Source organism: Pomacea canaliculata, linkage group LG8, assembly GCF_003073045.1.
Source record: "Pomacea canaliculata isolate SZHN2017 linkage group LG8, ASM307304v1, whole genome shotgun sequence".
Classification (NCBI taxonomy): Eukaryota; Metazoa; Mollusca; class Gastropoda; order Architaenioglossa; family Ampullariidae; genus Pomacea; species Pomacea canaliculata.
This window is the reverse complement of record NC_037597.1, coordinates 1,030,235-1,054,709: the sequence shown is the minus strand read 5'-3', so window position 1 is coordinate 1,054,709 and position 24,475 is coordinate 1,030,235. Positions and strand designations below refer to the sequence as shown.

Sequence of the window (24,475 nt, the reverse complement as noted above, 5' to 3'; positions counted from 1 at the left end):
TTAATTTTAAGTGAATTGTTTCGCTAAAGTAAAGCATTTACGCTTGTTAATACACATTCATTACATAATTTGTAAAAGTAGCGTTTCTCAAAAGTTCCGTTCCTCACTTTTTTTAGAGAGCGCATGCGTAGATTTCACCGGCCATCTTTGCAGAAGTATCTTTTTTCCCAATCGTGGAGGTAAATTTTTAATGCATCAAAATGAGTGATATCGACCCAGACAAGCTTAAAGTAACAGAGCTGCGAGATGAACTTAAAGCCAGAGGATTAGACACAAAGGGTGTCAAAGCTGTGCTTGTCGAAAGATTAAAACAAGCCCTCAGCGATGAACATGGAGGTAAGTGCTTGGCTTTGGTTTGACAAAAGCACAACTCAAATTGCGATGCATTTTTTCCAGCATGCCAGAAAATCTCAGCATTAGCTTTGTTTGCATGTATAAAGATTTTGTTCTTACGTTTTTCATTCTCCGTAGTGATATAAAATCTACTTATTGGAAATATAATGGATTTACGAACAATGTAAAGCACGCGTGACCTACTTTTCGTGCCGGAAGTGAAAAGCAGCGTGGGATGTTTGGTATTGATGGTGGACTCGCCCTGTCATTCCTAAAGGACATATAGTCTTTACTTTGATCTCTTTGCCGGATATGTCAAGTGTTTGGAATATTTCTGGTCAGAAATAGATTAATCTGTTAGATATATGTTTAAAACCTCAAAAGTAGCAGTAAGACATTTCGTAAACGTTTGAATAGCTTGGGAGCGCGAGCGAGGCATCAAAGGTGCTAAACTGTACCGTGAGAAATGTGTAAATCTGTGTTATCGGCTTTGGTGATTGAAGTATGCACTGTGTACTTTGTAGGCGCTAGTTCAGATTTCTGTAAATTCGTAGTCTGTTTTTTGACTCTACATTTACAGTATGTTTATAAGAATTCTTTAAAATTCTAAAAGTTTTAATTGATTGTCTGAAAACACCTTACATATTATGGATGGGAAATAAGTTGGACTTCTACAAACCTCAAGAATCACACCTTACCACTAAAATAATACGTGTAATAATGCTTGGCGGGGTTGTGGGGATTTACATTTTGCTTTATTGACATCGCTTAGAGATAAAGAAATGTTTGCTAGAACTACTTTGTCTTATCCACACATCTTAAATGCATCTCATTTCTTTATTTAAAAAGTTTTTGTTTATACACTAACTTTATATCAGGAGGAGGTGAAGAGAGGCCTGAACGAGAGGAAGCTACAGAGGAATCACAGGAAGATGATGCTGCTGCTGAAGAGGAGGAAGAGTCCCAGGAAGCTACTGCAGGAGATGGTGGGGATACTGGAGCTCAGGATGAGGAGGAAGAGGAAGAAGAGGTCAGTGGCTTTAGCCTTGTTGCTTACTAATTAATAATAGCTATATAATTATTTTGCACTCAACTTGTAAACATGTGAAAGTGTCAACAGTTCTATACGTTATAGAACTAAAGCTTCATAATGTGTGTCAGTTTAGGCAAATAGCTCAAAACATAGAACAATTTGTAGTAAGAATGAATAAGATATTGGTGGTTTCAGTACCAAGTAGTGGAAGCTGAGGAAGAGGGTGGAGAGGAGGAAGAAAAGACAGTTGAGGAAAAGGGTGATGAGGAACAAGTAGATGAAGAGCCCGAAGCCAAAGAAGAAGGGATGGCACAGGAAGCAGAAGAGAATGGTGAAGGGGATGCTGGTGTGGAAGAGGGCACTGCTGGTGAAGGAGAGGGAGAGGGGGAAGAAGAGATGGAAATGCCAGATGAGCTTGGAGAAGAGTTTAGAACAATTGATGAGACTTCACAAGATGAAGATGGACAAGGTGAGGTGGTTTTTCTTTTTGAGCGTTTTTTTTTTTTGTTTGTTTGTTTAGGTGTGCAGTTTGTAATCTTCTAGTATTATCTGGCTTCTGACCACCAAAGGGTGAAAAACAGTTGTGTCTGTGTTCGGATATAAAATCATGCAGTTTCTTAAAACTTCAATTTCCCTTGAAGAATATTATCAGTTCATCTTAAGAAAGTGAGTGACTGCTAAGACACGGGCAAGTAAATACTGGGATTGTCAAGTGTTATTTTAAAAAAAAAAAGGATTTAAGTATAAAAGACATGGCTGTTGCTCCAGAAAAGTATCTGCAAGGTATGTCTGATTACAGATGAAAGAGGATCCAAGAGAAAAAGATCACGATCTCGTTCTAGGGATAGGCATCGAGGTCGCAGGTCCCGCTCTAGAGAAAGACAGTAAGTTTGAATGCATTTATTGACTTCAACAGCAGGTGATTAAAGTATTTTAAGGCAGAGTTAGTATAGCCGAGGCAATACAGTTTTTGTTGTCTCTTTACCAGTGCACGTTAATCAGTTGTGATTTATTATCAAACTTTTTGAGAAATGACATTTATAAAAATAAAATCCTTGGGACCAAATGGGTGGTTTGGGGGCTAATTGCAGAAATCATATTCAAAATAATGAATAGTTCATTTAAGAGAGTATCTCTATCAATGTACATGTGTGTCAATCAGTAGCTCTTTCCTGGATAGTTCCCCTATAAATCTTCAGTCTAGTGCTACAATGGTAGAATAAGTCTGACCAAGTAAGAATAAAAACGACAAAGAAAAGCATGGCTATAGTTTTTAAAGTTTGATTTCAATTTTTAAATAAATAAACTTGAATTTGTTGGTGAATTTATAGTCACAAAATTGGGTGTTTTACAGACTTAAAGAATTCAAGTACTATGTTGACCAATTTAAAAATTTTTATTTTGATTTATCTTGCAGTCGTAGTCCACCAGCACGAAAAATAGAAATGGATGACAGCAGTTGGGAATCGTTAACTTCATTTCAGCTGGACAGATGTGAGTTGTGGTGGGATGATGTTAATGTTAGTGAGTTTTGACATGGTGATTGGGAGATGTTTGCATAGGGAAAAAAGTTGGGGTGGTGTACTAAAAGCCAAAATTTTAAAAAAAATTCATAACAATTATAGTTAAGTCTACCAGGTTGTAAGGTTAACTAAATAAGCCCTTAGTATCTGTCTTGTTATTTTTTAGGATATTGCTATCTGAAAATGCACTGTTTTGTAGAACTTCACAAATTGCTTTATGCTGAGACTTCTTTAGATAGATTAATTACTGCATGGGTCTAATTCTAGCAATAGCACGCAACACAGAAAACCAATGGCTCAAGGTTCACAAAATAACTTATTTCTTAAATGCATAGCTGAATCATATTCCACCTGTTACTAAGAAAATAAATTAATGTACTGTTGGCAGCTCTTTCTGAATTTTTTAATAGATCTGAAAATATCTTTTTTTTTTTTTCAAATATGGAAATAACTGTTAATTGTTCAAGTTAAACCATTGTCATGACAGCAGTGAGTTATCATTGGTATAAATTTGAATTGGGTGGTAACTGAATTCTTCATCGCCTGAACAAAATATGATTTCAAGGCAAAGGGAGTAGGATAAGAGAAGAGTTACAGAGAATATAGGCTTTGGTCTTCTGCAAATTGACTTAGTAGCACTATTAGAAAGCTTCACATCAAGAGTACTGTTTTTCCTTTTTGCATTCGTTATGCATTATTAATTAGTGCACCATAGATGGTGTCTTTATTAAGATTTTAGTGTTATCAGATTAATCTGTGTAAATATTTAGTTTTATAATATATCATTTCTGTGTTTGCACGAAGCAGTGTTGGCAAAATATGGTTTTGATTGTAAACCTTGCCCATTTCCTGTGTGTTTTATGGACAGTTTATGTGATCAGCTTATACTAGGTCTGCAGGAGTTGAATAATAGAGTGTCATAGATTGATAAATCTACACAAACAAAAAAGAGATTGGAGGAAAACATTTTAAGCTCAGCTTTTGTGTGTAATCTCTAATTTAAATGTAGAAGAATCAAAGTAAGCCTAATATGTTTTATCCCTTCCCTCCTCCCCCCACCCCCAACAACGCATTTTTTTGGTGAAATTTGCATTCGAGACACTAAACTCATCGTTCATGATTAGAGGTAAGAGTAGGCTTTTGAAATTTAAAAAAAAAATTACATTACCCTGCTGATTTCTGGTAGTCTGCAGTAGCGGCTGCCAGTTCCAATATGTAATAAAAACGTATACAATTAGCAGTTCATGGTGGAAGTGGATTTGTGCTTTTTAATTTTTAAAAAATATTAAGTTTATAAATTTTTGTTTACAGATAACTGTGACCTGAATTTAAGAATTCAAGATGATGGTCTCAAGGCTTGCCCTTTGACAGTAGAAGGTTTTGCATTTATGTGGGCTGGTGCTCGATCCATGTATGGTGTAAGGTCCGGCAAAGTGGCTTATGAAGCAAAGGTGGGGGCATCTTTTAATACATTTTTTTACAGCGAAAGAACCTATAAATGTTTTCAATTCGTTGATAAAATATTTTAGTTTCAAAATATCGTTTCATGTTGTCTTTGCTGGTTATTTATGCTTGTAGACCGTATTCATGGATTTGCATTGTATTTGTGCATGCTGCATTTTGCGACTGGAAGAAGGATAAGATGCTATTTGCATATTAAGAAATTGAGCATGGTTAGTTTTAATTGCTTACACTGTAATTTGTGTATAGCTTTTGGAGAATCTCAATGTTGATCACCTGCCGAAGGACGAAACAAACCCTCATGTTTTACGTGTTGGGTGGTCTGTGGACGACACCAGTTTGCAGCTTGGTAAGGGTCCTCATAAACAGTTTTTACACACCTCATGCTGGCTTGATTCTCTCTCTTTTACACCAATCTCACACATTTTGTACAATCTGTAACAGAATCTTATTTTTAACCCAGGATTTTATCTTCACAAAGTGTCAAATCCGTGGTGTATAATAGCTTAGCAGATACATTAAATGGCAGAAAATATGTTTAGCACTCCTCTATCATTTTTAGGTGAAGAACCACTGTCTTATGGTTATGGAGGTACAGGCAAAGCTTCCACTGACTGTAAATTTACTGACTTCGGCCAGACTTTTACTGCTGGGGACATCATCACAGCTTACTTGGTGAGAAAAGCAGTTTTCTTTGAGCATAATATTTTTACCTCCACATAGGACTCTGTAAATTCAGTTATGCGTGAATGTGACATAATTGACAGTCATTAGTGTGTGTTAGTCAAATACTCTTATGTGGAATGACTGTCCAGGTTTTACACAAACTTTTTTTTTTCCTATTAAAAGCTGTGCTTCACCTAGATTTCAGTATTGCCATTGTAGTCCCTATGCTAACAGCCTACTCTGTTCATACAGAATAACAAGAGTTTGCTTGCATTTATAGGACATGGACAGTGATCCGGTGACAATGTCTTACTCCAAAAATGGTGAAGACCTTGGTGTATGCTTTGAAGTGGAGAAAGAGAAGCTGGAGGATAAGGCACTGTTTCCACATTTGCTTACCAAGAACACAGAGTTCGAGTGCAACTTTGGGCAGAGGGTAAATATTTGTCTTTCAGTTTTTTTATCATTTCTTGTAAGATTAGACTTTTTATTGAGGCCCAACACCCCAACCCAAAAAAAAAAAAGTCTTACAAGATGTCGTGGTTTTTTTTTTTTTTTATTATTATCAACTAGTTTGCCAATAAATGGCAGCTCCGTTAATGTGAGTAGATTCAAAATTCTTTTTTGAAATGGTGGACTAAATTAAAGGTCTACAATTGTATAGAGAAAATTACCAAAATCTTCTTAATTTTTTTTATGATTTTTGTGTGTGTGTAAAATGGTATGTTAAAATTGAAGAAATTTTGATTTAAAACAGTGTAAATACCCAACTACTAAATATTTCTTAAAGAGCATCTATATAAATTTTAAGATAGGTCTAAAAAACTCAGTCAAGTTTCAAGCCTGTATCACATGTCAATATAGAGTTATAAGGTTTTGAAATAAGCTATAACAAAAACAAGAAACTGAAAATCAAGAAAATCAGTGACAGTTTAGTAACTACTAAATATATTTTACATAAGACCTCATAGGAATGTTAAGATATGTACAAAGAAATACTCAGCCACATTTCAGGTCTGTATCACGTCGCTATAAAGCTATAAGGTATTAAAGTTAACAAACTAGTAAAAATAGAAACTGAAATGGCGAGAGCAGAAAAAGTGAAAGCTTAGTAGTTTTTTTTTTTTTAGGTAAACCTTTACCTGTTTAATGAAAAATATAACCATCTTTTAATGTGCTCATACATTTAACTTTGATAGAACTAATAAAATTAGTTGTTTGTTTTACTTCTAGAAAAGTCAACATTGTTATATTGTGTACCCAAATTTTGACAAGGAATTAAAAAATAGTGTTTGTCATACTTTATACTACACAGTTTTAAACACATATATGGTTTTTGTGATTAAATTTCTCATTATCTGATATACATTAAAGTAGTGTAAATGTACTGTGCACAGGAGGAGCCATTCTTCCCACTGAAAGAGGGATATATATTCATAAACTCAGTTGCTGAAGAAGAACGAGTACGTGGATCATGTCCACCTGCCCAGAAAGAAGATTGCGAGGTGAGAAATTGTTATTCTCTTGCATCTCCTCTCCAAATAAACCTTTTCATTCCATTTTATTATGAGTTAAAGGATGTTATAATTCTTTATGCATTGCTTAATGGTAGGCAGGGTGTTAAGAACTCGTGGCTTAAAATGCTCTGCTATATCAAAAACATGGAAAAAAACACGCATGAAAAATATTATATCACCAGGGGAAAACCATGTAGACACAACCATCCCACCCAACAGCTAAAAAAAAAATGCTATTGAGTACAGTGTACAAATTTCGTCATAAACCTCTTAGCACTGCTTTCAAACCCTCTTTTTCTTTAGGCCCTTTCACCCCTCCTGGGGCATAGGCCATCGACGACAGTCTTACCTGTTGTCGATGTTTTAGTAGCAAGGATTTGTTTTTTACGGGGTGGGGGTGCTGGCCCCACGCCCAACCCTCCTCCTTTTTCAGCCGGGCTTGGGACCGTCCTTGGCAGAGGGCAGCCAGCCCTGTAAACAGATGCCACGTGCAGAGAAAGAACAGCATGCCCGAGACGAGAAATGAACTCAGGGCAGCCAACCTTCACTGTATTGGTGACAGGCGCTAACAGCGCTAACCGTTGCGCCACCGGGCCGCTAAGAGACAGGGAGAGGCTAATGGCAGAGCTAAAGCACCTTTCAAACCCTGGAACAAAGTAAAACACCAACAAGAAACTATGCCCAACAAATATATGAACTAACACACCCCCCCTTTTAAAGCAAGAAGTCAGCCCAAAGACCAAGCACCAGAAAGCCCACTGCCCGTATCCAACTATAATTCTGTCTTCCACCAGGTCAACAACAGTACCCCAACACATCATTAACTCAAAAATCCTGTAAGACCCTCATTTGGTAAACAAAATTTCCCACATGGGAGATGATAATAATACTCTTAAAACAAGAAGAATATGTTGTATTTGATAAAGTCACAATTTTATTGTTTTTCATTCTATAATTTTAAAAAATTCCTGAAAGATATACAGAAAAAATGTTAATTTTTGGAGTATTCTACTGACCTTCATCTTCTTAATAGATTCTTTTGGAAAGAGTGCTATGTGTACCACTGTTAACTCATTCAATGTGAATGAAAGCAATGTACATGTGCCGCCTATCGTCCACCAGTGCTAGAATGAGGTATCTGATCTGCTGGTGTCTGCCACATGGCTATGACCAGACTTGCTTAGACCATTCTAGCCAGTGTGTGAATGAGTGTTGCTGACATAAGCCTTAGTAGCTGGAATGTGCATCTGCATGTGTGGTGGGGAGATGCTGGATATTTTTAGGTGCCTTTGTACATTGTATATAAGCACAGGGTTCCCAGGTCCTTGCAAGGTCCTTTTAAGTCCTTTTATATTGAATTTTCGCCAAAAGGCCTTTTAAGTCCTTTTATTTGCCATGCGGTCCTTTCAAATTCTCACACAGGTCCTTACATTTTCTCTGTGACCCTTTTAAGTCCTTTTATCGATAAAATATTACAACAAATTTATTTCCGGAGTAGACTTTGGCGCAAAATACCGACGATTTTTCGCTGCATTGCTATTTTAATCACATGACTACCCAGTCTCGCTCGCGGCGGGAACGTCCGTTTCGGCCTTTCGCGAGTTCACTCTCGTCGTGTCGACCACATTTCTTTGTCTGCTTAACAATTTGAAAGATGCCGGGGAAGTGCTCTTTTCAGGAGAAGTGGCTAAAGGAAGACAAGTATAAAAGATTGGTTAATAAAAAGACTCGAGCAATAAACATTTGGCACGATGTGCTGCCTGCAAAATATCTCTGAATCTTTCATCAATGGGCGAAAGTGTTCTGAAACAGCACATGGTTACCGAAAGACACCAAAGGCAAATAAAAGTATTTCTGAAAGATGCGCGCTTTTGTGTAACTGATTACTTTCGTCATCGAGAACATCCACAGCCCGCTCAAAATCAGACGGCACCGACCAGCTCTGCAAGTGTGTCCAGTAAGTTGACAATTATTTATCTTTAGCGATTCATTTAGTTAACGATGTGGGTACTTAGAAAAACACATTAAATTAAAGCGTGCATAACATTTTGCGGTTTTTTTCCACTCTTTATTAAGCCTATCGTCTAATTTACGGTGAAGCCAATAGCTTAAAGATCAGTAAATAGCAAAGAATTATTTAAATTAAAAAGTTGAGATTTTCATTTTCTCATGATTCGAACTACAAATAGAGTTTTATACAATCACGAATCTTACTACAGCTTTGCTGCAGAAAATTGATCTGAATTTTTGGCATCTGATCAGGAAAGATTAAAAAGAAAGTATAATTAATAATGTATGCTTATTATCCTATTTTACCAGCAAATACATTATTTTTTTTTTTTAAAATCAAACAATTTAACATTAAAGCTAAATCAGTTAGCTGAAAATAACTTTCATTTTCAACTATGCTGCCATCTTTATACTTTAACTTAGTTTAGTATTATTTATATTATCATGTCATTAATTATTGCTTTTTGAAACCTGTCTTTTATTCAGACAGAACATAATGTTTACAGACATAATGGTAACTTAAATGTTTTCTTTGAATAGGTTTCGTGATGAGCAATGAACGATTGAAGGCAGAGATCCTGTGGACTCTCAAGATTGTGGAATCACACTACAGTTTCAGATCTGCTGAAAAGTCTGCTGAACTGTTTCGACTTATGTTCCCAGACAGCCAAGTAGCTGCAGAATTTAAGTGCGGTCAAACAAAAGCCAGTTATCTAACTTCATTTGGGCTTGCTCCTCACTTTTCGAAATTGCTTCTGGACTGTGTAAATTCGTCGCCTGAGTATGTTCTTTTGTTTGATGAATCTTCTAACCATAAGACTCAAACTAAACAGCTGGATTTCCATGTTCGTTACTGGAGTGACAATGCTGTAAGGACTCATTACCTGACCTCGGAATTTTTGGGTCATTCCGCGGCCATAGACCTTCAACAAAAGTTCAGTAAGGTAATTAGCGAATCAAACTTCAAGCAAGCTAATTTACTTCAAATTTCTATGGATGGACCTTCTGTAAACCTAAACCTTCTTGAGAAAATTAATAACGACATGATTACCAATCACAATGTTGGTTTGTTAAATGTGGGCAGCTGTGGACTCCATGTTATGCACAATGCATTTAGGCGTGGGTGCGAGGCTTCTCAATGGGAGCTTGAGTCATTTCTTACATCTGCTTATATCTTGTTCAGAGACAGCCCAGCCAGAAGAGAAGATTATATAAAAGTAACTGGTTCCACATCTTTTCCAGCCAAGTTCTGTGCTCACCGATGGCTTGAAAACAATTCTGTTGCTGAAAAAGCAATTGTTATGCTTCCATACTTGGAAAAATTTGTCAAAGCTGCAATGGAGAAAAAAATAACATTGCCAAAGAACAAATCTTTTGATATTTGTAAAAGCTGGAGTCTTATCTACCCCTTTGCTTTCATGTCGTCTGGCTTTCTTTAGTTTAATTGCCAGTATACTTGAACCTTTTTTGAGAAAATACCAAGCTGATCAGCCTCTTCTTCCTTTCCTTTGTTTAGACTTACATGACATTATGAAAAATCTGATGCACAAATTTATCAAGTCAAATGTACTTAATAAATGTGAAACTGCCCTCCAACTTGTGCAGGTTGATATATGCAACAGTTCTAACCATGTCAATCTGAGCATGATCGAACTTGGCTTCAGGGTTGATAGACTACTGGCTGTAGCTAAGAAACAGTCATCAGTAAACGATGGAACTCTCATGGCCTTCAGAGCTGAATGCAGAGATTTTTTGAAAGCAGTTGTTCTAAAATTGCAGGATAAATCTCCACTGAAGTACACCCTAGTGAGAAACATAACTTTCTTAAACCCAAAGACCATGGGGGAAAAAGACAAATCAATACAAAAAATGAAAAGGTTTTGTTGTATTGCCAAGGTGTGAAAAGGTTTGATGATGTGACTTGTGACAAGGTATTGTCAGAGTTCCGTAATTTTCTTGACAGTTCTGCAGGTGAGTGTGGTAGTAAGGCTTTTGACCCTATGACACAAAGACTGGATAGTTGGTTTTATGATGCCCTTGCTGGGAAAAGCAGAGTTTCAGGTGTTGTGGTCTGTTGTCAGACAGTTACTCCTACTCTCTCATGGTCAAGCTACAGTGGAAAGAGGATTTTCATTCAACAAAGAAACAGTAGCTGACAATCTTAGTCAGACTGCACTAAAAGCACGCAGAGTAATTCTTGATCATATTCACAGTGTGGGAGGGGTGGAAAATGTTGAGATCTCCAAACCACTGATGATATCCGCTTCTAGTGCCTATGGCAGGTATGAACGTTACCTCTCTGAGCAGAAGCAGCAGAAGGAAACAGAAGAAAAAGCAGGTCCACAGAAAGAGATTAGGAGATGAGCTGGTAATACTCACAAAAAGGCTAAAGACCACCAGTGCCGAAGAACGACACCTGCTGGAACTGGCTGACAGACATAGTTTCCAGGCTGAAGAGCAAAAAAGTTTTTCACTTATTGAAAGATCTAACAACATGCGTTTGTTAGCCAAAGACAAGAAGAAGGAGATAACAAAGATTCAGTCAGACATTGATAGATTACAGGAAGAAATTAAAAGGTGTTGAATTGTGACATTCAGAATTAATGTTTATTTCAGTTTAAATAAGCCTGCACAATTCTGTACATGTATGCTATGGAACATGTTAAAAAACCAGAACTATTTAGAGGAAATTAGGTTGTGTAAAGAAATTGTATTGTTTAGTATTGGTAAAGCTGTAGGGGTGACAAAGAATTGAATTTCATCAATGAAACTTTTGCTTATAGTAGATGGATTGCTTTGTCATTTTGTAATCTTAATCTTATGTGTATTAGTATATCATGCTGTTTATGTATATGTTTGCATGTGTTACATGTATGTGTAATAAGAATGCTTAAATAATATCTCAAGGTTAAAAATAAATGGGCTGTAATGCTTGACAGTTTCGACTCATTCCATCTTTGGTTTAGCATTAGGATCACACTCTTTTCATTCCTCATCTGATCCTCCAATCCTTGGCATTCCTTGTAGTCACAAGAAAATGTTTGGTCTACACATCTGTACAACACTAGTTGCCCTTCCGTATTCGCAAAAAACGCTCTTTTTTTCAAAAGTTCTTTAGAAACTTACTCTTTCTTGAACTTTGATCTTCTAGTACTACTGTGCATAGCTCTATTTCTATCTCTCTCTTCCCATTAGAGTGTGTGTGCGAGAGAGAGACACGTGAACTGACTTTTGTATTACACCAAAGAATGGCTTTCAGGTTTTGCAATTATTATTACTTAGATTTCTAGAAAACTTGGAACATTAACGGTGTATGTTATCAGCGCGCTAAGGACACTTTTTAAGTTATCTAATCTAAATATGGCAGACAGGCATCAAAATTAACTCTTTGATTATTTATTACTAGAAATACATGTATTTGAGAACATAGAGAAGACCACAGATTCATAAATAATACATCTTTCCGACCACACAAGAGAAAAACTTAAGCATTGATGACTGTCACTTAGGTCCTTTCGAATGCATGAAAGGTCCTTTTAAGGTCCTTTTAAGGTCCTTTTTTGGCACCATCCCTGATCCCTGGGAACCCTGTAAGCAGTGTCAGCATATGTTGCCATTTTGCTAGCATGTGTGCAAGTGAAGACGGCTGTGTAAATAAAGTGCTTCATTTGAAATATTTTCGACTGCAAAGACAGAGTTTCTTGGAGAGGTTGGCACTGTAGATTTAGGACACACTTGGTGCTTGACAAACTGGCTCATTGCCTACTTTCAAATAGAACAAAATACCTTTAAAGTTGATTATTTTAGCTTTTCACAGGAAGTCATAGTAAAACAATCCGGAAATAAGCCAACAGTTTCTTCCCTTATATATTTATACGTTTATGTAAAGTGTGGTGTGTTTTGTGACTCTACCCAGTTTACATTACAGTGTGCAAAACACTGTTGCTGTGAGGGTATTTGTTGCTGCAGAAAGCAAATCAGAGAAAAATAGTTAATAAAAAAGTGACTAACAGGGTACCATGCCCTTTAGTGGTAAAAATACCATCTGGTGGCAACTGCAGCACACCTCTTTGTGCCGTCTTAAATGGAGTAGCACTAGTAAAGCTCTTAGGAGGTTATACTGTACAAGGAGTCTCTGCTGTGGGTGTAGTAGTCAGCCCTTAACTCTTAGCTGGCTTTCTACAGATCATCATGATGGTGGGTCTTCCTGGGGCAGGCAAGACTTATTGGGCAGAGAAGCATGCTGGTGCCAATAAGGAGAAGAGGTACTTTGTGCTGGGCACAAACAACATTATCGACAAGATGAAGGTGAGTTGCACCTCTGATGTATTTCCAGGGGCAGTGAAGTGAAAGAACCGAGAAATCAGTATTTGGAACATAGTGTAGAATATTTCAATCCAACAATGTAATATGTAATTTCATAATGTTTTGGTGAGAATCTCAACTTCCTGTCTGCGCCCCCCCCCCTTTTTTTTTTATAATAAATTAAGAGTACCCTTGGGTGTTTTTGTTTCAGATTCTAGAAAAATCTTTATTTTTTGTATTAATATCAGTGGACTAAAGTTAATAGGTACACTGGAAAGGAGAAAAGTTCTTTATGCAGGTTTTTGCATGTTTTTTTTTTTTTTAATCAGTTGAGACATTTATAAAGTATTTCTTTTGGGGAAATATCAGCTCATAGATTTAGACACTTAGCCTTACGTTTTTGGTTCTCATTTCTAAAAAAATTATATACAGGCGGTTCTCAGGTTACGTCAGCCCCGAGTTGCGATGTTTCATGGTTACAACACATCTCCCATTTACTATATAAAGCCTTGTTTTGACATAAGTAGTTTTGTGTTGTAAACGTTGTAATGTGAACTTTGTGTTTGGTACACGTTCCATTTCATTATTAAACATATTTTATGTGTTTTTTGATAATTTATGTGTTAGGATTGGATTTACGTTCAGTATGTACGTATGTTCCAACTTGCAGCAAAAATCAGTTTACGATGCGATGTAGGAACGGAACGTTGTAAGTCAAGGACCACCTGTATTGGTATTGACATTTGGTGGTGGTGGTCTTTCACCAAAATATTGACAAAATGTCACCCCCCGCCTTTTTTTTTTTTTTTTAAAGGTCATGGGACTGCCTAGAAAGAAAAACTACAGCGGCCGCTGGGATGTGTTGATTGATAAAGCCACCAAGTGCCTCAATCGAATGATTGAGATTGCTGCCCGCAAAAAACGAAACTACATCCTTGACCAGGTAACTAGAGTTTTTCATTTTCCCTTTTCCCTTTGCTTTGCTTCACACTTGTGCACACTGCTACAAATATTGGTGTCTCATCACTTGAGATCTTGTGAAGCATAAAAGGTAAGCAGGTGGTAAGTTTTGGGATAACCTCACAACACATGCAGGATGTGCAGTTATGATTCTTTGGCTCCCCTCTCTTCCCCATTTAGAATCAAATCAACATTTTAATTTAAGAATGGGGTTGAGTTTATGAATTATGTTCATTTTAGGCTTCTTAAGACATAACACTGAAGTGTCAGAGTTATATAATGTTAAAAATAAAAGAGTTGGAAGTGCTGGTGCAAGCGCGTAGAATGTAATTGTGACCTCAGGATGTGTGGGTGATAAGAAGCTGTAAAGAGATAAGAAAATAAGAGTTCTTCTAGCACTTTGGTCTATCATGATTTATAATAATCTGTTGTGCAGAAGGATGAATCTCAACATTAACTGTTTTTGCTCACAGAGTAAGGATGAGATGTAGCTAGTTACGTTGTAAAGAAAACTATCCCATTAAAAAAAAAAGCTTAACAAGACAGACTCAACAGAAAAAAAAAACCACTAAGTAAGCAGACATCTTGGGCCATGCTGAGAGTTCACTGGTTTATAAATATAAGGAGAATGGGGTATGTCCAAAAAGATGTGAAAAAGTCTTTTACACAGAATACATCACACTCTGTTTTAGCAGGTCACATTTTGAACTGCCAGTCATTGCCATTTAAATGCAGAAAGAAATGTTTTTGCAAGTTTCCAAGCTTTTTGAAAAAAGTCATTTTGTTTAGTGACTAATGGAGATAATGTTTTGATATATATTTTTCAGCATGTTTCATGTCTTTTAATTGTGTATAAACAATATAACAATTGTAGTATTTACACTTATCTGAGGTGCAGCCATAAACTTTAGGCCACACATGCAAAAAAGTGTTATAATGTTAACAGTGATGCATATGCAGGAAGTATGTAAGCCGAAAGGATTTTTAAAGTTCTGAATTCTAATACCACTTTTTCTCCACTAAAAGTTTTTTCTTGGAGTGGGCAGCCGACTGTCTTTCCTTTCAAAATCTATTGTTTTTAAATGTTGGAATTACACAAAGGAAGGTGCATATTGTGTCTATGACGTAAAAAAGAAACAGCTTGGTATATGCACTATGTTTTAAAAGTTGCAACTTAACGAAGTCTTCATAACTACATTTGAGTGAAGTGACCACATACTGTAATGCAGAGCAACATGACTACTGATAGCAACATTAAGCAGTTATGACAAAGATGCTTTGAGGGCACATTTTAAGAGCTTAAATCACTATGATAAAACCAAGGTGTAACATTAGTGGTGGAGGGGTTGTTGGCAAGTGTTGCACAGTAGGTGACTAGTGATTGTGTAATTTAAAAGTTTACCAACAATAAACATCATTGGAAATGGAGAACTGATTACAGTTGAGAACATCAGTGATGTGCCACTTTGTGCAGTTTCTTTTGCTGTAGAGATAGTCTTAATCCTTAGACTGACAGTGCTCGTCTTAGCAATCTTCAGTCACTATTTTAGCAGTTCATTTTATGGAGTATTTCCTCATTTATCAACACCTTTCCATCATGTTTATTACTGAAAAGCCTTTACTTTGTGCTTTGCAAATTTATTTCCTGAAAGATGTTACTGATAGCATCAAGAAAGCCAGTCAAGGTTAATAGTGAAGATATAAATACTGAAGTGATTTTTTTAAGCTGAATGTTGATTGTCAAACTTAGAATGTAGATTTATTTGCATAATAGTTGTGGGGAGTGGGCAGTTGAACAAATTATATGCAGTTTTTATGCCACTTCATGTAGGTTTTTAAAAAAATAGAGGATAAAGAATCACAGTGTATATCTGTATTTGATCTTACTGCATTTCAAAGAGTGCTATAAAAGACTAAGGGAAGATAGTATTGATATGAATCATCACACTGCACATCTTGCATGAATATTTGTTAGAATGTCTAGGGTGCGATGTGGTCCTCTTCTAGACTTAGAATACAGGTGAGTGTTGAGGGTTATATGGGAAAGACTGAGTAAAGAAATGACATTGGGGGTGGGGGGCATTTGAGGATTCGGGCTTAATGGTGTTAGTGTTCCTACTATAGGCTCCTGCTGAAATGCTGATTGGATGAAAGCAGCAGAGTTGGCTATTGGAGCTCTAGACACCAGGAGATTGGGGACATGGTATGAGTGGATGAAACAGACAAAACCTAAAATTAAAAAAAAAAAAGGATAAAGACAAGGTGTAATTGAATACTACTAAGCATCTTGAATCTCTGTGATTGCCACAGAATGGCCTGTTGCATTGTTTGATCTCGGATAATGATGGATGTGATATTGGATGCAACTGACTGACCATGATGATGTTGATGAATAATTGGTTTGCTAAATGAATTTTTCATGCTGTTTATTCCTGAAGTGAATCACCATGCTTGGCAGTTCGTTTCAACCTGGAAGACTGAGAGGGCAAGGCAGGAGTTGGGCTAACAAGGGCAGTGGTTGGGTGGGGGTGTGCATAGCTGGTCGGTGTTGGGGTGAAGGTTTGGGTATGGGTTAGCAAGATCCTGAAAAGTTCTGGGAGATAAAGATGCTCTATAAGATAATAGTTTAATTTTTTTTCTATTTTAATGATAAGATTAAAAAAAAATTGTTGGTTTTAGCAGGAAAAGGTAAGTGTAGATCTGTTAATGTCCGAAGTTAGTATTGTGCTTGCAAATGACCTGAGTCTATTTCAGCTCAGCAGCAACTTCAGCAAACAAGATAAGGGGACAAACAGGAAGAAGAGCATTTGGAAGAAAGGAAATTTGGAAAATACAAGATGAGGCCTGTGGAGAGGAGTGAGGGAGAAAGATCCAGGAATGTAATCCTAGTGTTCTTGCAGTATGTTGCAGATGTTCCCAGGAGATTCACCAAACATGTTGAAAAATGATGTGGCTGATTTAAACGCCATTTGTTATATGTAAGTTGGCAAGCAAGGCTGCCGAAAATGGATCTCACAACTCATGAATCTTTTTGTATTTTGTCACCTTCTGCTAGACAAATGTCTATGCATCAGCTCGACGACGTAAAATGCAGCCTTTCGAAGGTTTTCAACGCAAGGCGGTGGTGGTTGTACCCACCGACGAGGAGTTCAAAGTCCGGGTTGAGAAAAGAGAGAAGGAAGAAGGAAAAGAGATTCCCGAAAAAGCTGTACTTGAGATGAAAGGTAGGCCGCTTGTCAGGGCTCCCGGCACAGGGTGCGATTGTTTTCTTCTGTCCACAGTCGCCTCATCCGATCAGCCTCCTGTTATGTAGATGACCAAAAGCACACCACAGTTGCTTTGAGCCACTTAGATCGCGCACCTTTACAGTAACGTCTCTTCTGCATAAACACCATCTTTAGCATGCTCCATTTGGAGTTCTTCCCCCTTGGTATGAATTGCACTTGTAATTGTTGGCGTGTCACAAGCTTTGAAAAATATTCCTTCTGCAATAATAACTGGGGGACAGAACTGCAGTATTTCTTGCCGAAGTTCAGCAGTACAGTTGTTGATTCATCATGCTATGTACTGGTGTTTGTGCTGTGATTTATATAATCATTTGTCTTGCAGATATATTTTCATGTTTATATTTACATTTGTCTTTTATTCTTTCTTGTGTTTGACTTTTTAGACAGTTGATCATTATCCAACTACAATGAGTTGGTACCTTTCATGCAGCTGGTAATCTCTCTGGTTTCTTTTTGCTTTTTTTTTAAACCTCACACAGCTCAGGTTTGGTATGCTTCTTTTGGCCACTAGTCAATTTTTGTTTTTGTTTAGCTTCCCACAAAAGAATTAACTGAATGTGATTGTGTTTCTTTTAGGCAAAATTAAAAGAAAAATGAATGTCCTCAATACAAACAAAAAAAACAACTCGATTTAAAAAAATTTTTAAATAAAAAAATGGTGAAAACTTTTAAAAAATCCAGTTATGTTACTAGAACAAGCCTAAATAACTATAAAATGAATAATGATTATCCAGACTGAGGGGAATTACAATATTTCACGACTGCTGCACAGAGTTTCCAAAAAATATGGAACATTGCCCCACAAACTCATGTTCAACATTTTTCACAAAGAAATTACATTTGTTTAAAAAAAGATTCTGTTGGATTTTAAACCAGATAAAGTAATTTGTGGAGAAGTGATTCAACATGTGTATGCAGCTACTTTTCATGTATTTTTTGCACACGGAAAAAAAAATTAAGTGCTTAACAAATTTGCCTGGTGCTACAGCTCAGGATGTCTGCAGTTATTCTGTTACCAGTGTAGACTGAGTTTAAAAAAAAAAACCTCTTTTAAACTAGTTTAGCTTTCCAAACATTAAATAATTTTGAACAGAATGTTTATACTGAGTGACTCTTCATAAAAGTGAAGCTGTCCAAGGCACAATCATTCTACTAAATATTTCAGTGTTGAATGCCCTGCATTGGCTGTGCTTTTTGAAGATTTTGAAAAGAGCTGTGTTCAGGAAGAGAAAATATGCCATTTACTTGTTGAAAAGTGCCCGTGAAATCTAAAATATTTTTGTGGAAGGTTACTAGATAATGCAAGTACAACTTCCTGAGTTGCATACTGAACGTAAAATGTTGCAGCTAATTTATTGTTCCATGGTAATAGCTTCCATATTAAAAAAAAAAAATAGCAAAACGTGCTCCTAGTTCTAACCCTAGCCGTAGTTCCACTAGTATCCCTGATTCAACTCCTATGTCCCAGAATGACAGCGTTCACACGATCGTTACAGTAGGGTTGTAAAATTGCAGTTTTTTCTTGGACGCTGTTTCAAACATTACAGTGTAACATTTTACCCATGACAGGATTTTCATACTACAAAACCTTCAGTGACCACTGGAGTTGTGCTGTAATCCTTTTGTGATGTTTTCTTGCTCTGTCATGTTCTCATCAAGTCTACCAGCTGTTACACTCACAGTAGGTGATGGCCCTTACAAGAAGCAGAGATAACTCTTTTGTGTCTAATGATGGTGTCAACAGCTAACTTCAGTCTGCCAGAGGTGGGACAGCTTTTTGACAGTGTGGAGTTCTCAGAAGCCGAACATGTAACGCCAGAAGATGCTGAGAAATTGGTCGAGAAGTACAAAAAAGAGGCTCGTGACCAATTGCCCCCACCTGAAAAACGATTCCGAGACAGTCGCTACTCTGGTGAGAGCTCCATTGCAGTCGTTGGTGATTGTCATTTTGATTTGATCTTCATTAGATATTGTAGGCATATTGAGTGAGTATTTTGAGGAAAAGAGGAAAACAGAAGACCGTGACAGGAATACTATAATGTCTACTGTTTTGCTTTTGGCTTCCAGAAACTGTCTTCAGATGCCTTCATTTGATCTTCCATACCTTATGCATAAAAACTTAATTTCTTTTGGGAAAAGTGTTGAAAAAATATTTTTTTGTTGTTGATATTCTCTAGACAGAAAACTGCACATAGGGTTACGGAAGTTGTTGACGTGAATTTGGAGCATAGAGCAGGTTTAATTAAAGACTGTCCCTGTAGGTACCGGCACCCTTATTACCCCTGGTGGAAAGTAAGAAATCGAAAAAAAATTACTAGATTTCAAGTCAATTTAGCAACCACCAGGAACAGAAATATCACTTTTGAATCATAGGAAAGAAATTTTTTTCATCAATTGAACACTAAATCGTTTTGTTATGTGTCATTGAAAGAATCATGTAATTTGTGAGAAATAATAATGCCAATCACAAAAATCAATAGCATGGTGACCGTTTTCCATGTGCTGTGTATTACATTTTGAAAGTTAAGGCAGTATTCATGCTGTCACAAGTGTTTGCGTTGATATTGATATATATGTAATTTGATTTAAAACAGCAAAGATTGGTAAAATGCCTGTTTTTTAAATATAATTTAACCGTTCTAAAGACTAATGAAAGATAATCTTAAAGACTAATGAAAAGTAAAGCAAAATGTCAACTTTGAAGCGACATAATTCAAACCATGTGAAGAATACCATGCAGTGGCCTACATTCGTGCAAAAAAAAAAATTTCTGCTGAATCACATGGACCAGAGTTGTATAAGCCAAGCAATAGCTGTGAAAAGAGACTGACCCTGTGTTAACAAGGTGGCGAATGCAGACGCAATGGCAAATATTATAGGTAAAGGCATACTTAACTTCCTGCTGGTGGAAAGTGGGCAATTATACAAAAATCATATTAAGTACTTGGAAATGTCTAATGTTTCAAGCTGCTGTGTAAAACATGGTCCAAAGTTAACTTCAAACAGCAATATCTCCAAACCTAATTGATAGAGACTTGGTTTGTATTTTCTTGTGAACAGTAGTCATTTTTTTTTTAAAACTGAATTTTGTGCCGGTACCTAGTAAGAGAAGTTGAAATTTTGGGGCAAAAAATACATTGATATTTAATTATTAATATTTAAAACAAGATATACCAGCTGTTGGTTTTACTTGTACGTAATGGTCTATGCATTTTATATAAATTTATTTTTAGTAGTTTGTAAGGCATTTTGTTCTGTCAAGTAAAAATCAGAGTTAAGTAGATTAAATTCTGTTGAGTTCAAAGATAACTTGAGAAAATTTGTTGTTTTGATTTGTCATAAATGTTAAAATGCGTTCAGGTTTTAAGTTAAAAAAGAAACTTCTTGTTGCTGGATGTGGTTTTAAGAATTGTATAATTGTGTTTGTTGCAGTATAGATTTGGATTAAGTAAAATACAAATTTGTTGCCATATAGGGAAAAGCCTTTTGTTTTTGTTTTCATTACACATAAGCTGTATAAAAAACGAAGTGCAGTCTGCAAGTATTGGTTAATTGTTAATACCATCGCATTTATCTGCTAATACTTTGTGACTTTCACATTTATAATCCCACCCTACTCACCCTCTGCCCCCATCCCCCCAAATTTCCTTCCATGCGTGGTGTTTCAGATCGTGGGCGTCGAGACTTTAGAGAGTTCCGTCCAAGAGGAGGCTACCGTGGTGGTTTTGACAGGGATCGTTACGGTGCACGAGGGGGTTTTCGTGAAGATCGTAGAGGAGGATTCAGTAGTCGACCATACCCAGATCGTAGAGGTATGTTGTTTATTATGGCGAGAAAGTCTGTTTTATGACTGCCTCTTTTTTGGGTAAAACATCTGCACTCTTTTGTACTGACCAGTTAGTATTTAGTATGTGTGTATTACATCTGCATTTTCTAAATACAGAGCTTGTTTAGTGTGTAAGGTGTATCATAAAGAATAAACTTCAGTAATGCGTTCACTGCATTGATTAATGGTTGGTTGATTTGAGGCAAAGAATTTCCTCCAGTAGTACTTTAAAAATATTTTTGAATGGAGTGATTTGTCAGCTTGAAATAAAGAGAGATTTATGTTCTTATTCACAGGTGGCTATGCTCCTCGAGGGGCGTCATTTGACAGCCGAAGTTGGGGACGCAATGACAACCGCAGATTTGATGATCGTCGTTCATATGGCAGTGGAAGTAGTGGTGGTGGTGGTGGTGGTGGTGGTAGTGGTGGCGGCGGGTATCGGTCTGGCAGTGGATATCAGGTGTGTTTTTGCAAAGTTAAAAGAATAATAATGGGTATTTATAATGCGCAGCATCACAACCAAGATAAATCACACTCTGTGCAGACCATTATTGATATGTGAAAAGTAACAGACAGTGGACAGTTTGTTGAGGTCAGATTGTGATCAAATGCACTTGAAATGTTCATGGAAATGCCTGTGGTGTTAAAGTCAATGAATGTGAAACGTGCACATCTTCCAGCTAAACAAGTGGTACTTTTCTTAGCTGTTTTGGTAGACTGTACCACTTGCTGTTAGTGAGAATGCCCTATTTTTTCAGTCAGTTGACCATAGTTAACACATTTGTGCTTGTAAATTCAACTGGGTGATTATAGATTCAACTTGCAGAAGATTAATTTTGTAAATATATGCTAATTTTATGTGAACTTGAAAAAAATAAACTAGATGTTCATTAATGTACTATGATCTATGTTTGAATTTTTAAAAGAAAACTATGAAGTGATTTAATTGAATGTTAGGGAACAAGTGAGTCCATGTTTTGCATCATTTAATATACTATTGTTAATGCACTGTGATCTTACTTATGTTATTGATGTGAAGGGTGTTCCTGTATTACAATGGTTCAAATTCTTGTCACCTATACAATGAGGATTAGGTGCCATGGGTTCAGATCTCATATATGGCACACTGCTCTTTCTCTACATATCGCGTTTGTTTACAGGGTCAACTGCATTCCAGTAATATAGCCTTAGTTGTTACAACAATTGTACTTGATTTCTAGATATGAAAATAAGGGGGATGACCAGAATATTTGTTCATCCCAGTGTTGATAAATGTGAATTTTGTTGGCAGGGCCAGCGCAGTAGTGGTGGTTACTATGGTGGAGGAGGAAGCAGTGGTGGTGGCGGCGGTGGTGGTGGCAGTGGCGGCTACAAGGGCTGGGGAAGCCAGGGGTCATGGGGACACCAAGGCAGCTGGGGAAGTGGTCAGGGCCAGTTCAGTGGATCATCCGGCTACAGGGTTAGTACAATTCTCACTTTTAACACCCTTTTGTTAGTAAATACATCTAGTAAGATACGAAGTGTAACGCTACATTATTGTTTAACCCTGTGTGTTTTGTTAGAGGCTTTAGTCTTTGTCAATCTTTTTTCATAGCAGCCGTTTAGTTCTAAGTTTTACACAGTTTTATTGTTATTTGTCTTTTTTGTTGTTAGGTGTCAGATTCATAGTGAGATACATTTGAAAGAAAAAATCAGCTGTATGATGAAAAGTCTACTTTGCGATTTCCTGAGCTTTCGGATATGGGTCTGACAGCTGATTCCTATTGAGATCTGTGTGCACAATCTTTATTATTTATTTATTTATTGAACTTAGTGCATCTCAGTCAGGCAGCTTAATCACTGTAGGTTTCATTGCCTGGCAGAATGTAGTATTGTATTCTGGTCAAATCAGCTAGCAAGCCATGAATCCATTGTTATAGTGGTTAAGGTTTTGTGTCTTGTTTTTTGTGCAGAACTATGGCAGCAGCTGGAATCAAGGTGGAGGCAGCTGGGGTGGGCAGCCCAGCTACTGGAGTGGTGGAGGTAGCAGCGGCAGTGGATACGGCAGTGGTGGAGGTGGCAGCAGTGGTTACAACTCTGGTTGGGGTGGTGGCTATAAGTAAACACCATTCACAGACTAACAAAAACTGTGTTAAGAGGATCTTGTATGCTCGCATACAGGGAACATTCTGTGTTGGGGATGCAGGGGTGCAGTAAGGGAAAGGGGTGGTGTTAATTGCTGGACTGTGTCAGACATTAGTAAATCAACGTTAGCATTGTGCATTTTCCTGATGGAGAAAAAATGTCATCATCTTTCACATTTGTCTCATATTTAGTCCACAGTGGGATGGGATACCAAGAAAAACACTTAGTTCCTTTATCAATCTCTTCTCATCATCATAAAAATATTTGATCATTGAAAAATATAGCAGGCAGCATTTGTCCAGTCTTTCTGTGTGACTGGTGTTTTCAGAATTTTTCTTCCTTTGCCTGGCATCGTGATTACAGTGTTAACAGTTTTTATTTTTTTATTTCTTCTCATGTGGACACCTTCAAAGGGGGTGGGGTGAAATATCTTTGTTGACCTAAAGGATTTTTGAAATCTTCCCTCTTGCCATCACCGTTTGATGTCCATTTGAGTTGATGCTGAGATGCTGATGAGAATGCTTTCCACAATGTATTGCACTGCGCTTGATAGAGAATCATGACTTTGTCAGATTTCTTGCCCTGCTGATGTTGTAAAGTAGGTTTTAAGCAGAAGTGACCTGCATCTAGTTGAATTTTCATCCCCAGATCTTTTCTTCTTTTATTTTTCGCTTTGGCTTTACTGGAATTTGTTATTGTCAAGAGGATTTGCACTTAGCAGTTGTTCCACCAGTGGTTGTTGATGAAAGCAGCTCAAGAGCTAAAGCTGTGTAGGTGGTGCATTTTAAAAAGAGGTATCAAGATATCCCCACATTGTAATTGCTGAATGGGGAATGGGGTGTTTGTGTACAATTTTATACTTTGTTGAAACAAGTTTTGTCAATATGTGTTCATGGGATTCATCTGTCATACTGTACAATTCCTCTTTCTTTTTTTTAAATAAGGCTTGTGTGTTTACATTGTGACTTTATGTGTACCACCACCCCCAGGAGGTTAAACGTAGCATTATCTTTAAAATCAGTACTAGTTTTATTTGGAAGGTAGCTTGAACAAGGTAATGATTAAATAGATACACCACCCCCTGCCCCACAGAGAAAGTCCTGCTGATATGTAGTGTAACTAGGGTGAGCAAGTAGAATATAGCATTACAAAAATTCACAGCAGAAGGGAAAGTTTTCTATCACTATCAAGCACTCCCGTTACAGTAATAATGAATTGTGCAAAGTAAGCTATACAGAGAAAAAATGAAAAGAAAGACAGGCGGTGTTGTAGCTTTCTTACATGTTGGGAGGGAATAACTGGAGTGTGGCTTGAAAATTACAAGCTTTTATGAAACAAAAATCTTGCGATCAAGGACCATGCTCATCCCTTTCATAGTCTTGATTTTAAAATTGTATGTTCTGATTTCAAATAAAAAAAATTGTTTTGGA

General features: G+C 37.0%; 2 protein-coding genes across 3 annotated transcripts in view; one reads left to right on the top strand and one right to left on the bottom strand.

The window, feature by feature from the left end:
• The window catches only part of LOC112570580 (dynein regulatory complex protein 8-like), a 4,229-nt gene extending 4,094 nt beyond the window's left edge, over positions 1-135 (bottom strand). Inside the window, exon 1 of the mRNA XM_025249093.1 lies at positions 108-135. The gene's annotated coding sequence lies outside the window, so the exon portion shown is untranslated. The remainder of the gene's footprint in view (positions 1-107) is intronic.
• LOC112570578 (heterogeneous nuclear ribonucleoprotein U-like) lies at positions 117-24,475 on the top strand. 2 transcript variants are annotated; one of them, XM_025249090.1, is made up of 18 exons: positions 117-336; positions 1,212-1,363; positions 1,562-1,835; positions 2,166-2,250; positions 2,784-2,860; positions 4,201-4,340; positions 4,600-4,699; positions 4,913-5,025; positions 5,297-5,452; positions 6,414-6,521; positions 12,729-12,851; positions 13,663-13,791; positions 16,864-17,032; positions 18,840-19,007; positions 20,764-20,907; positions 21,218-21,381; positions 22,213-22,380; positions 22,874-24,475. In XM_025249090.1, the coding sequence occupies exons 1-18, from the start codon at positions 201-203 to the stop codon at positions 23,021-23,023; spliced, it is 2,556 nt and encodes an 851-aa protein (XP_025104875.1). In that variant the 5' UTR covers positions 117-200; the 3' UTR covers positions 23,024-24,475. The 2 variants fall into 2 exon arrangements, with proteins under 2 accessions (XP_025104875.1, XP_025104874.1); XM_025249089.1 differs by having other exon boundaries at positions 18,840-19,031.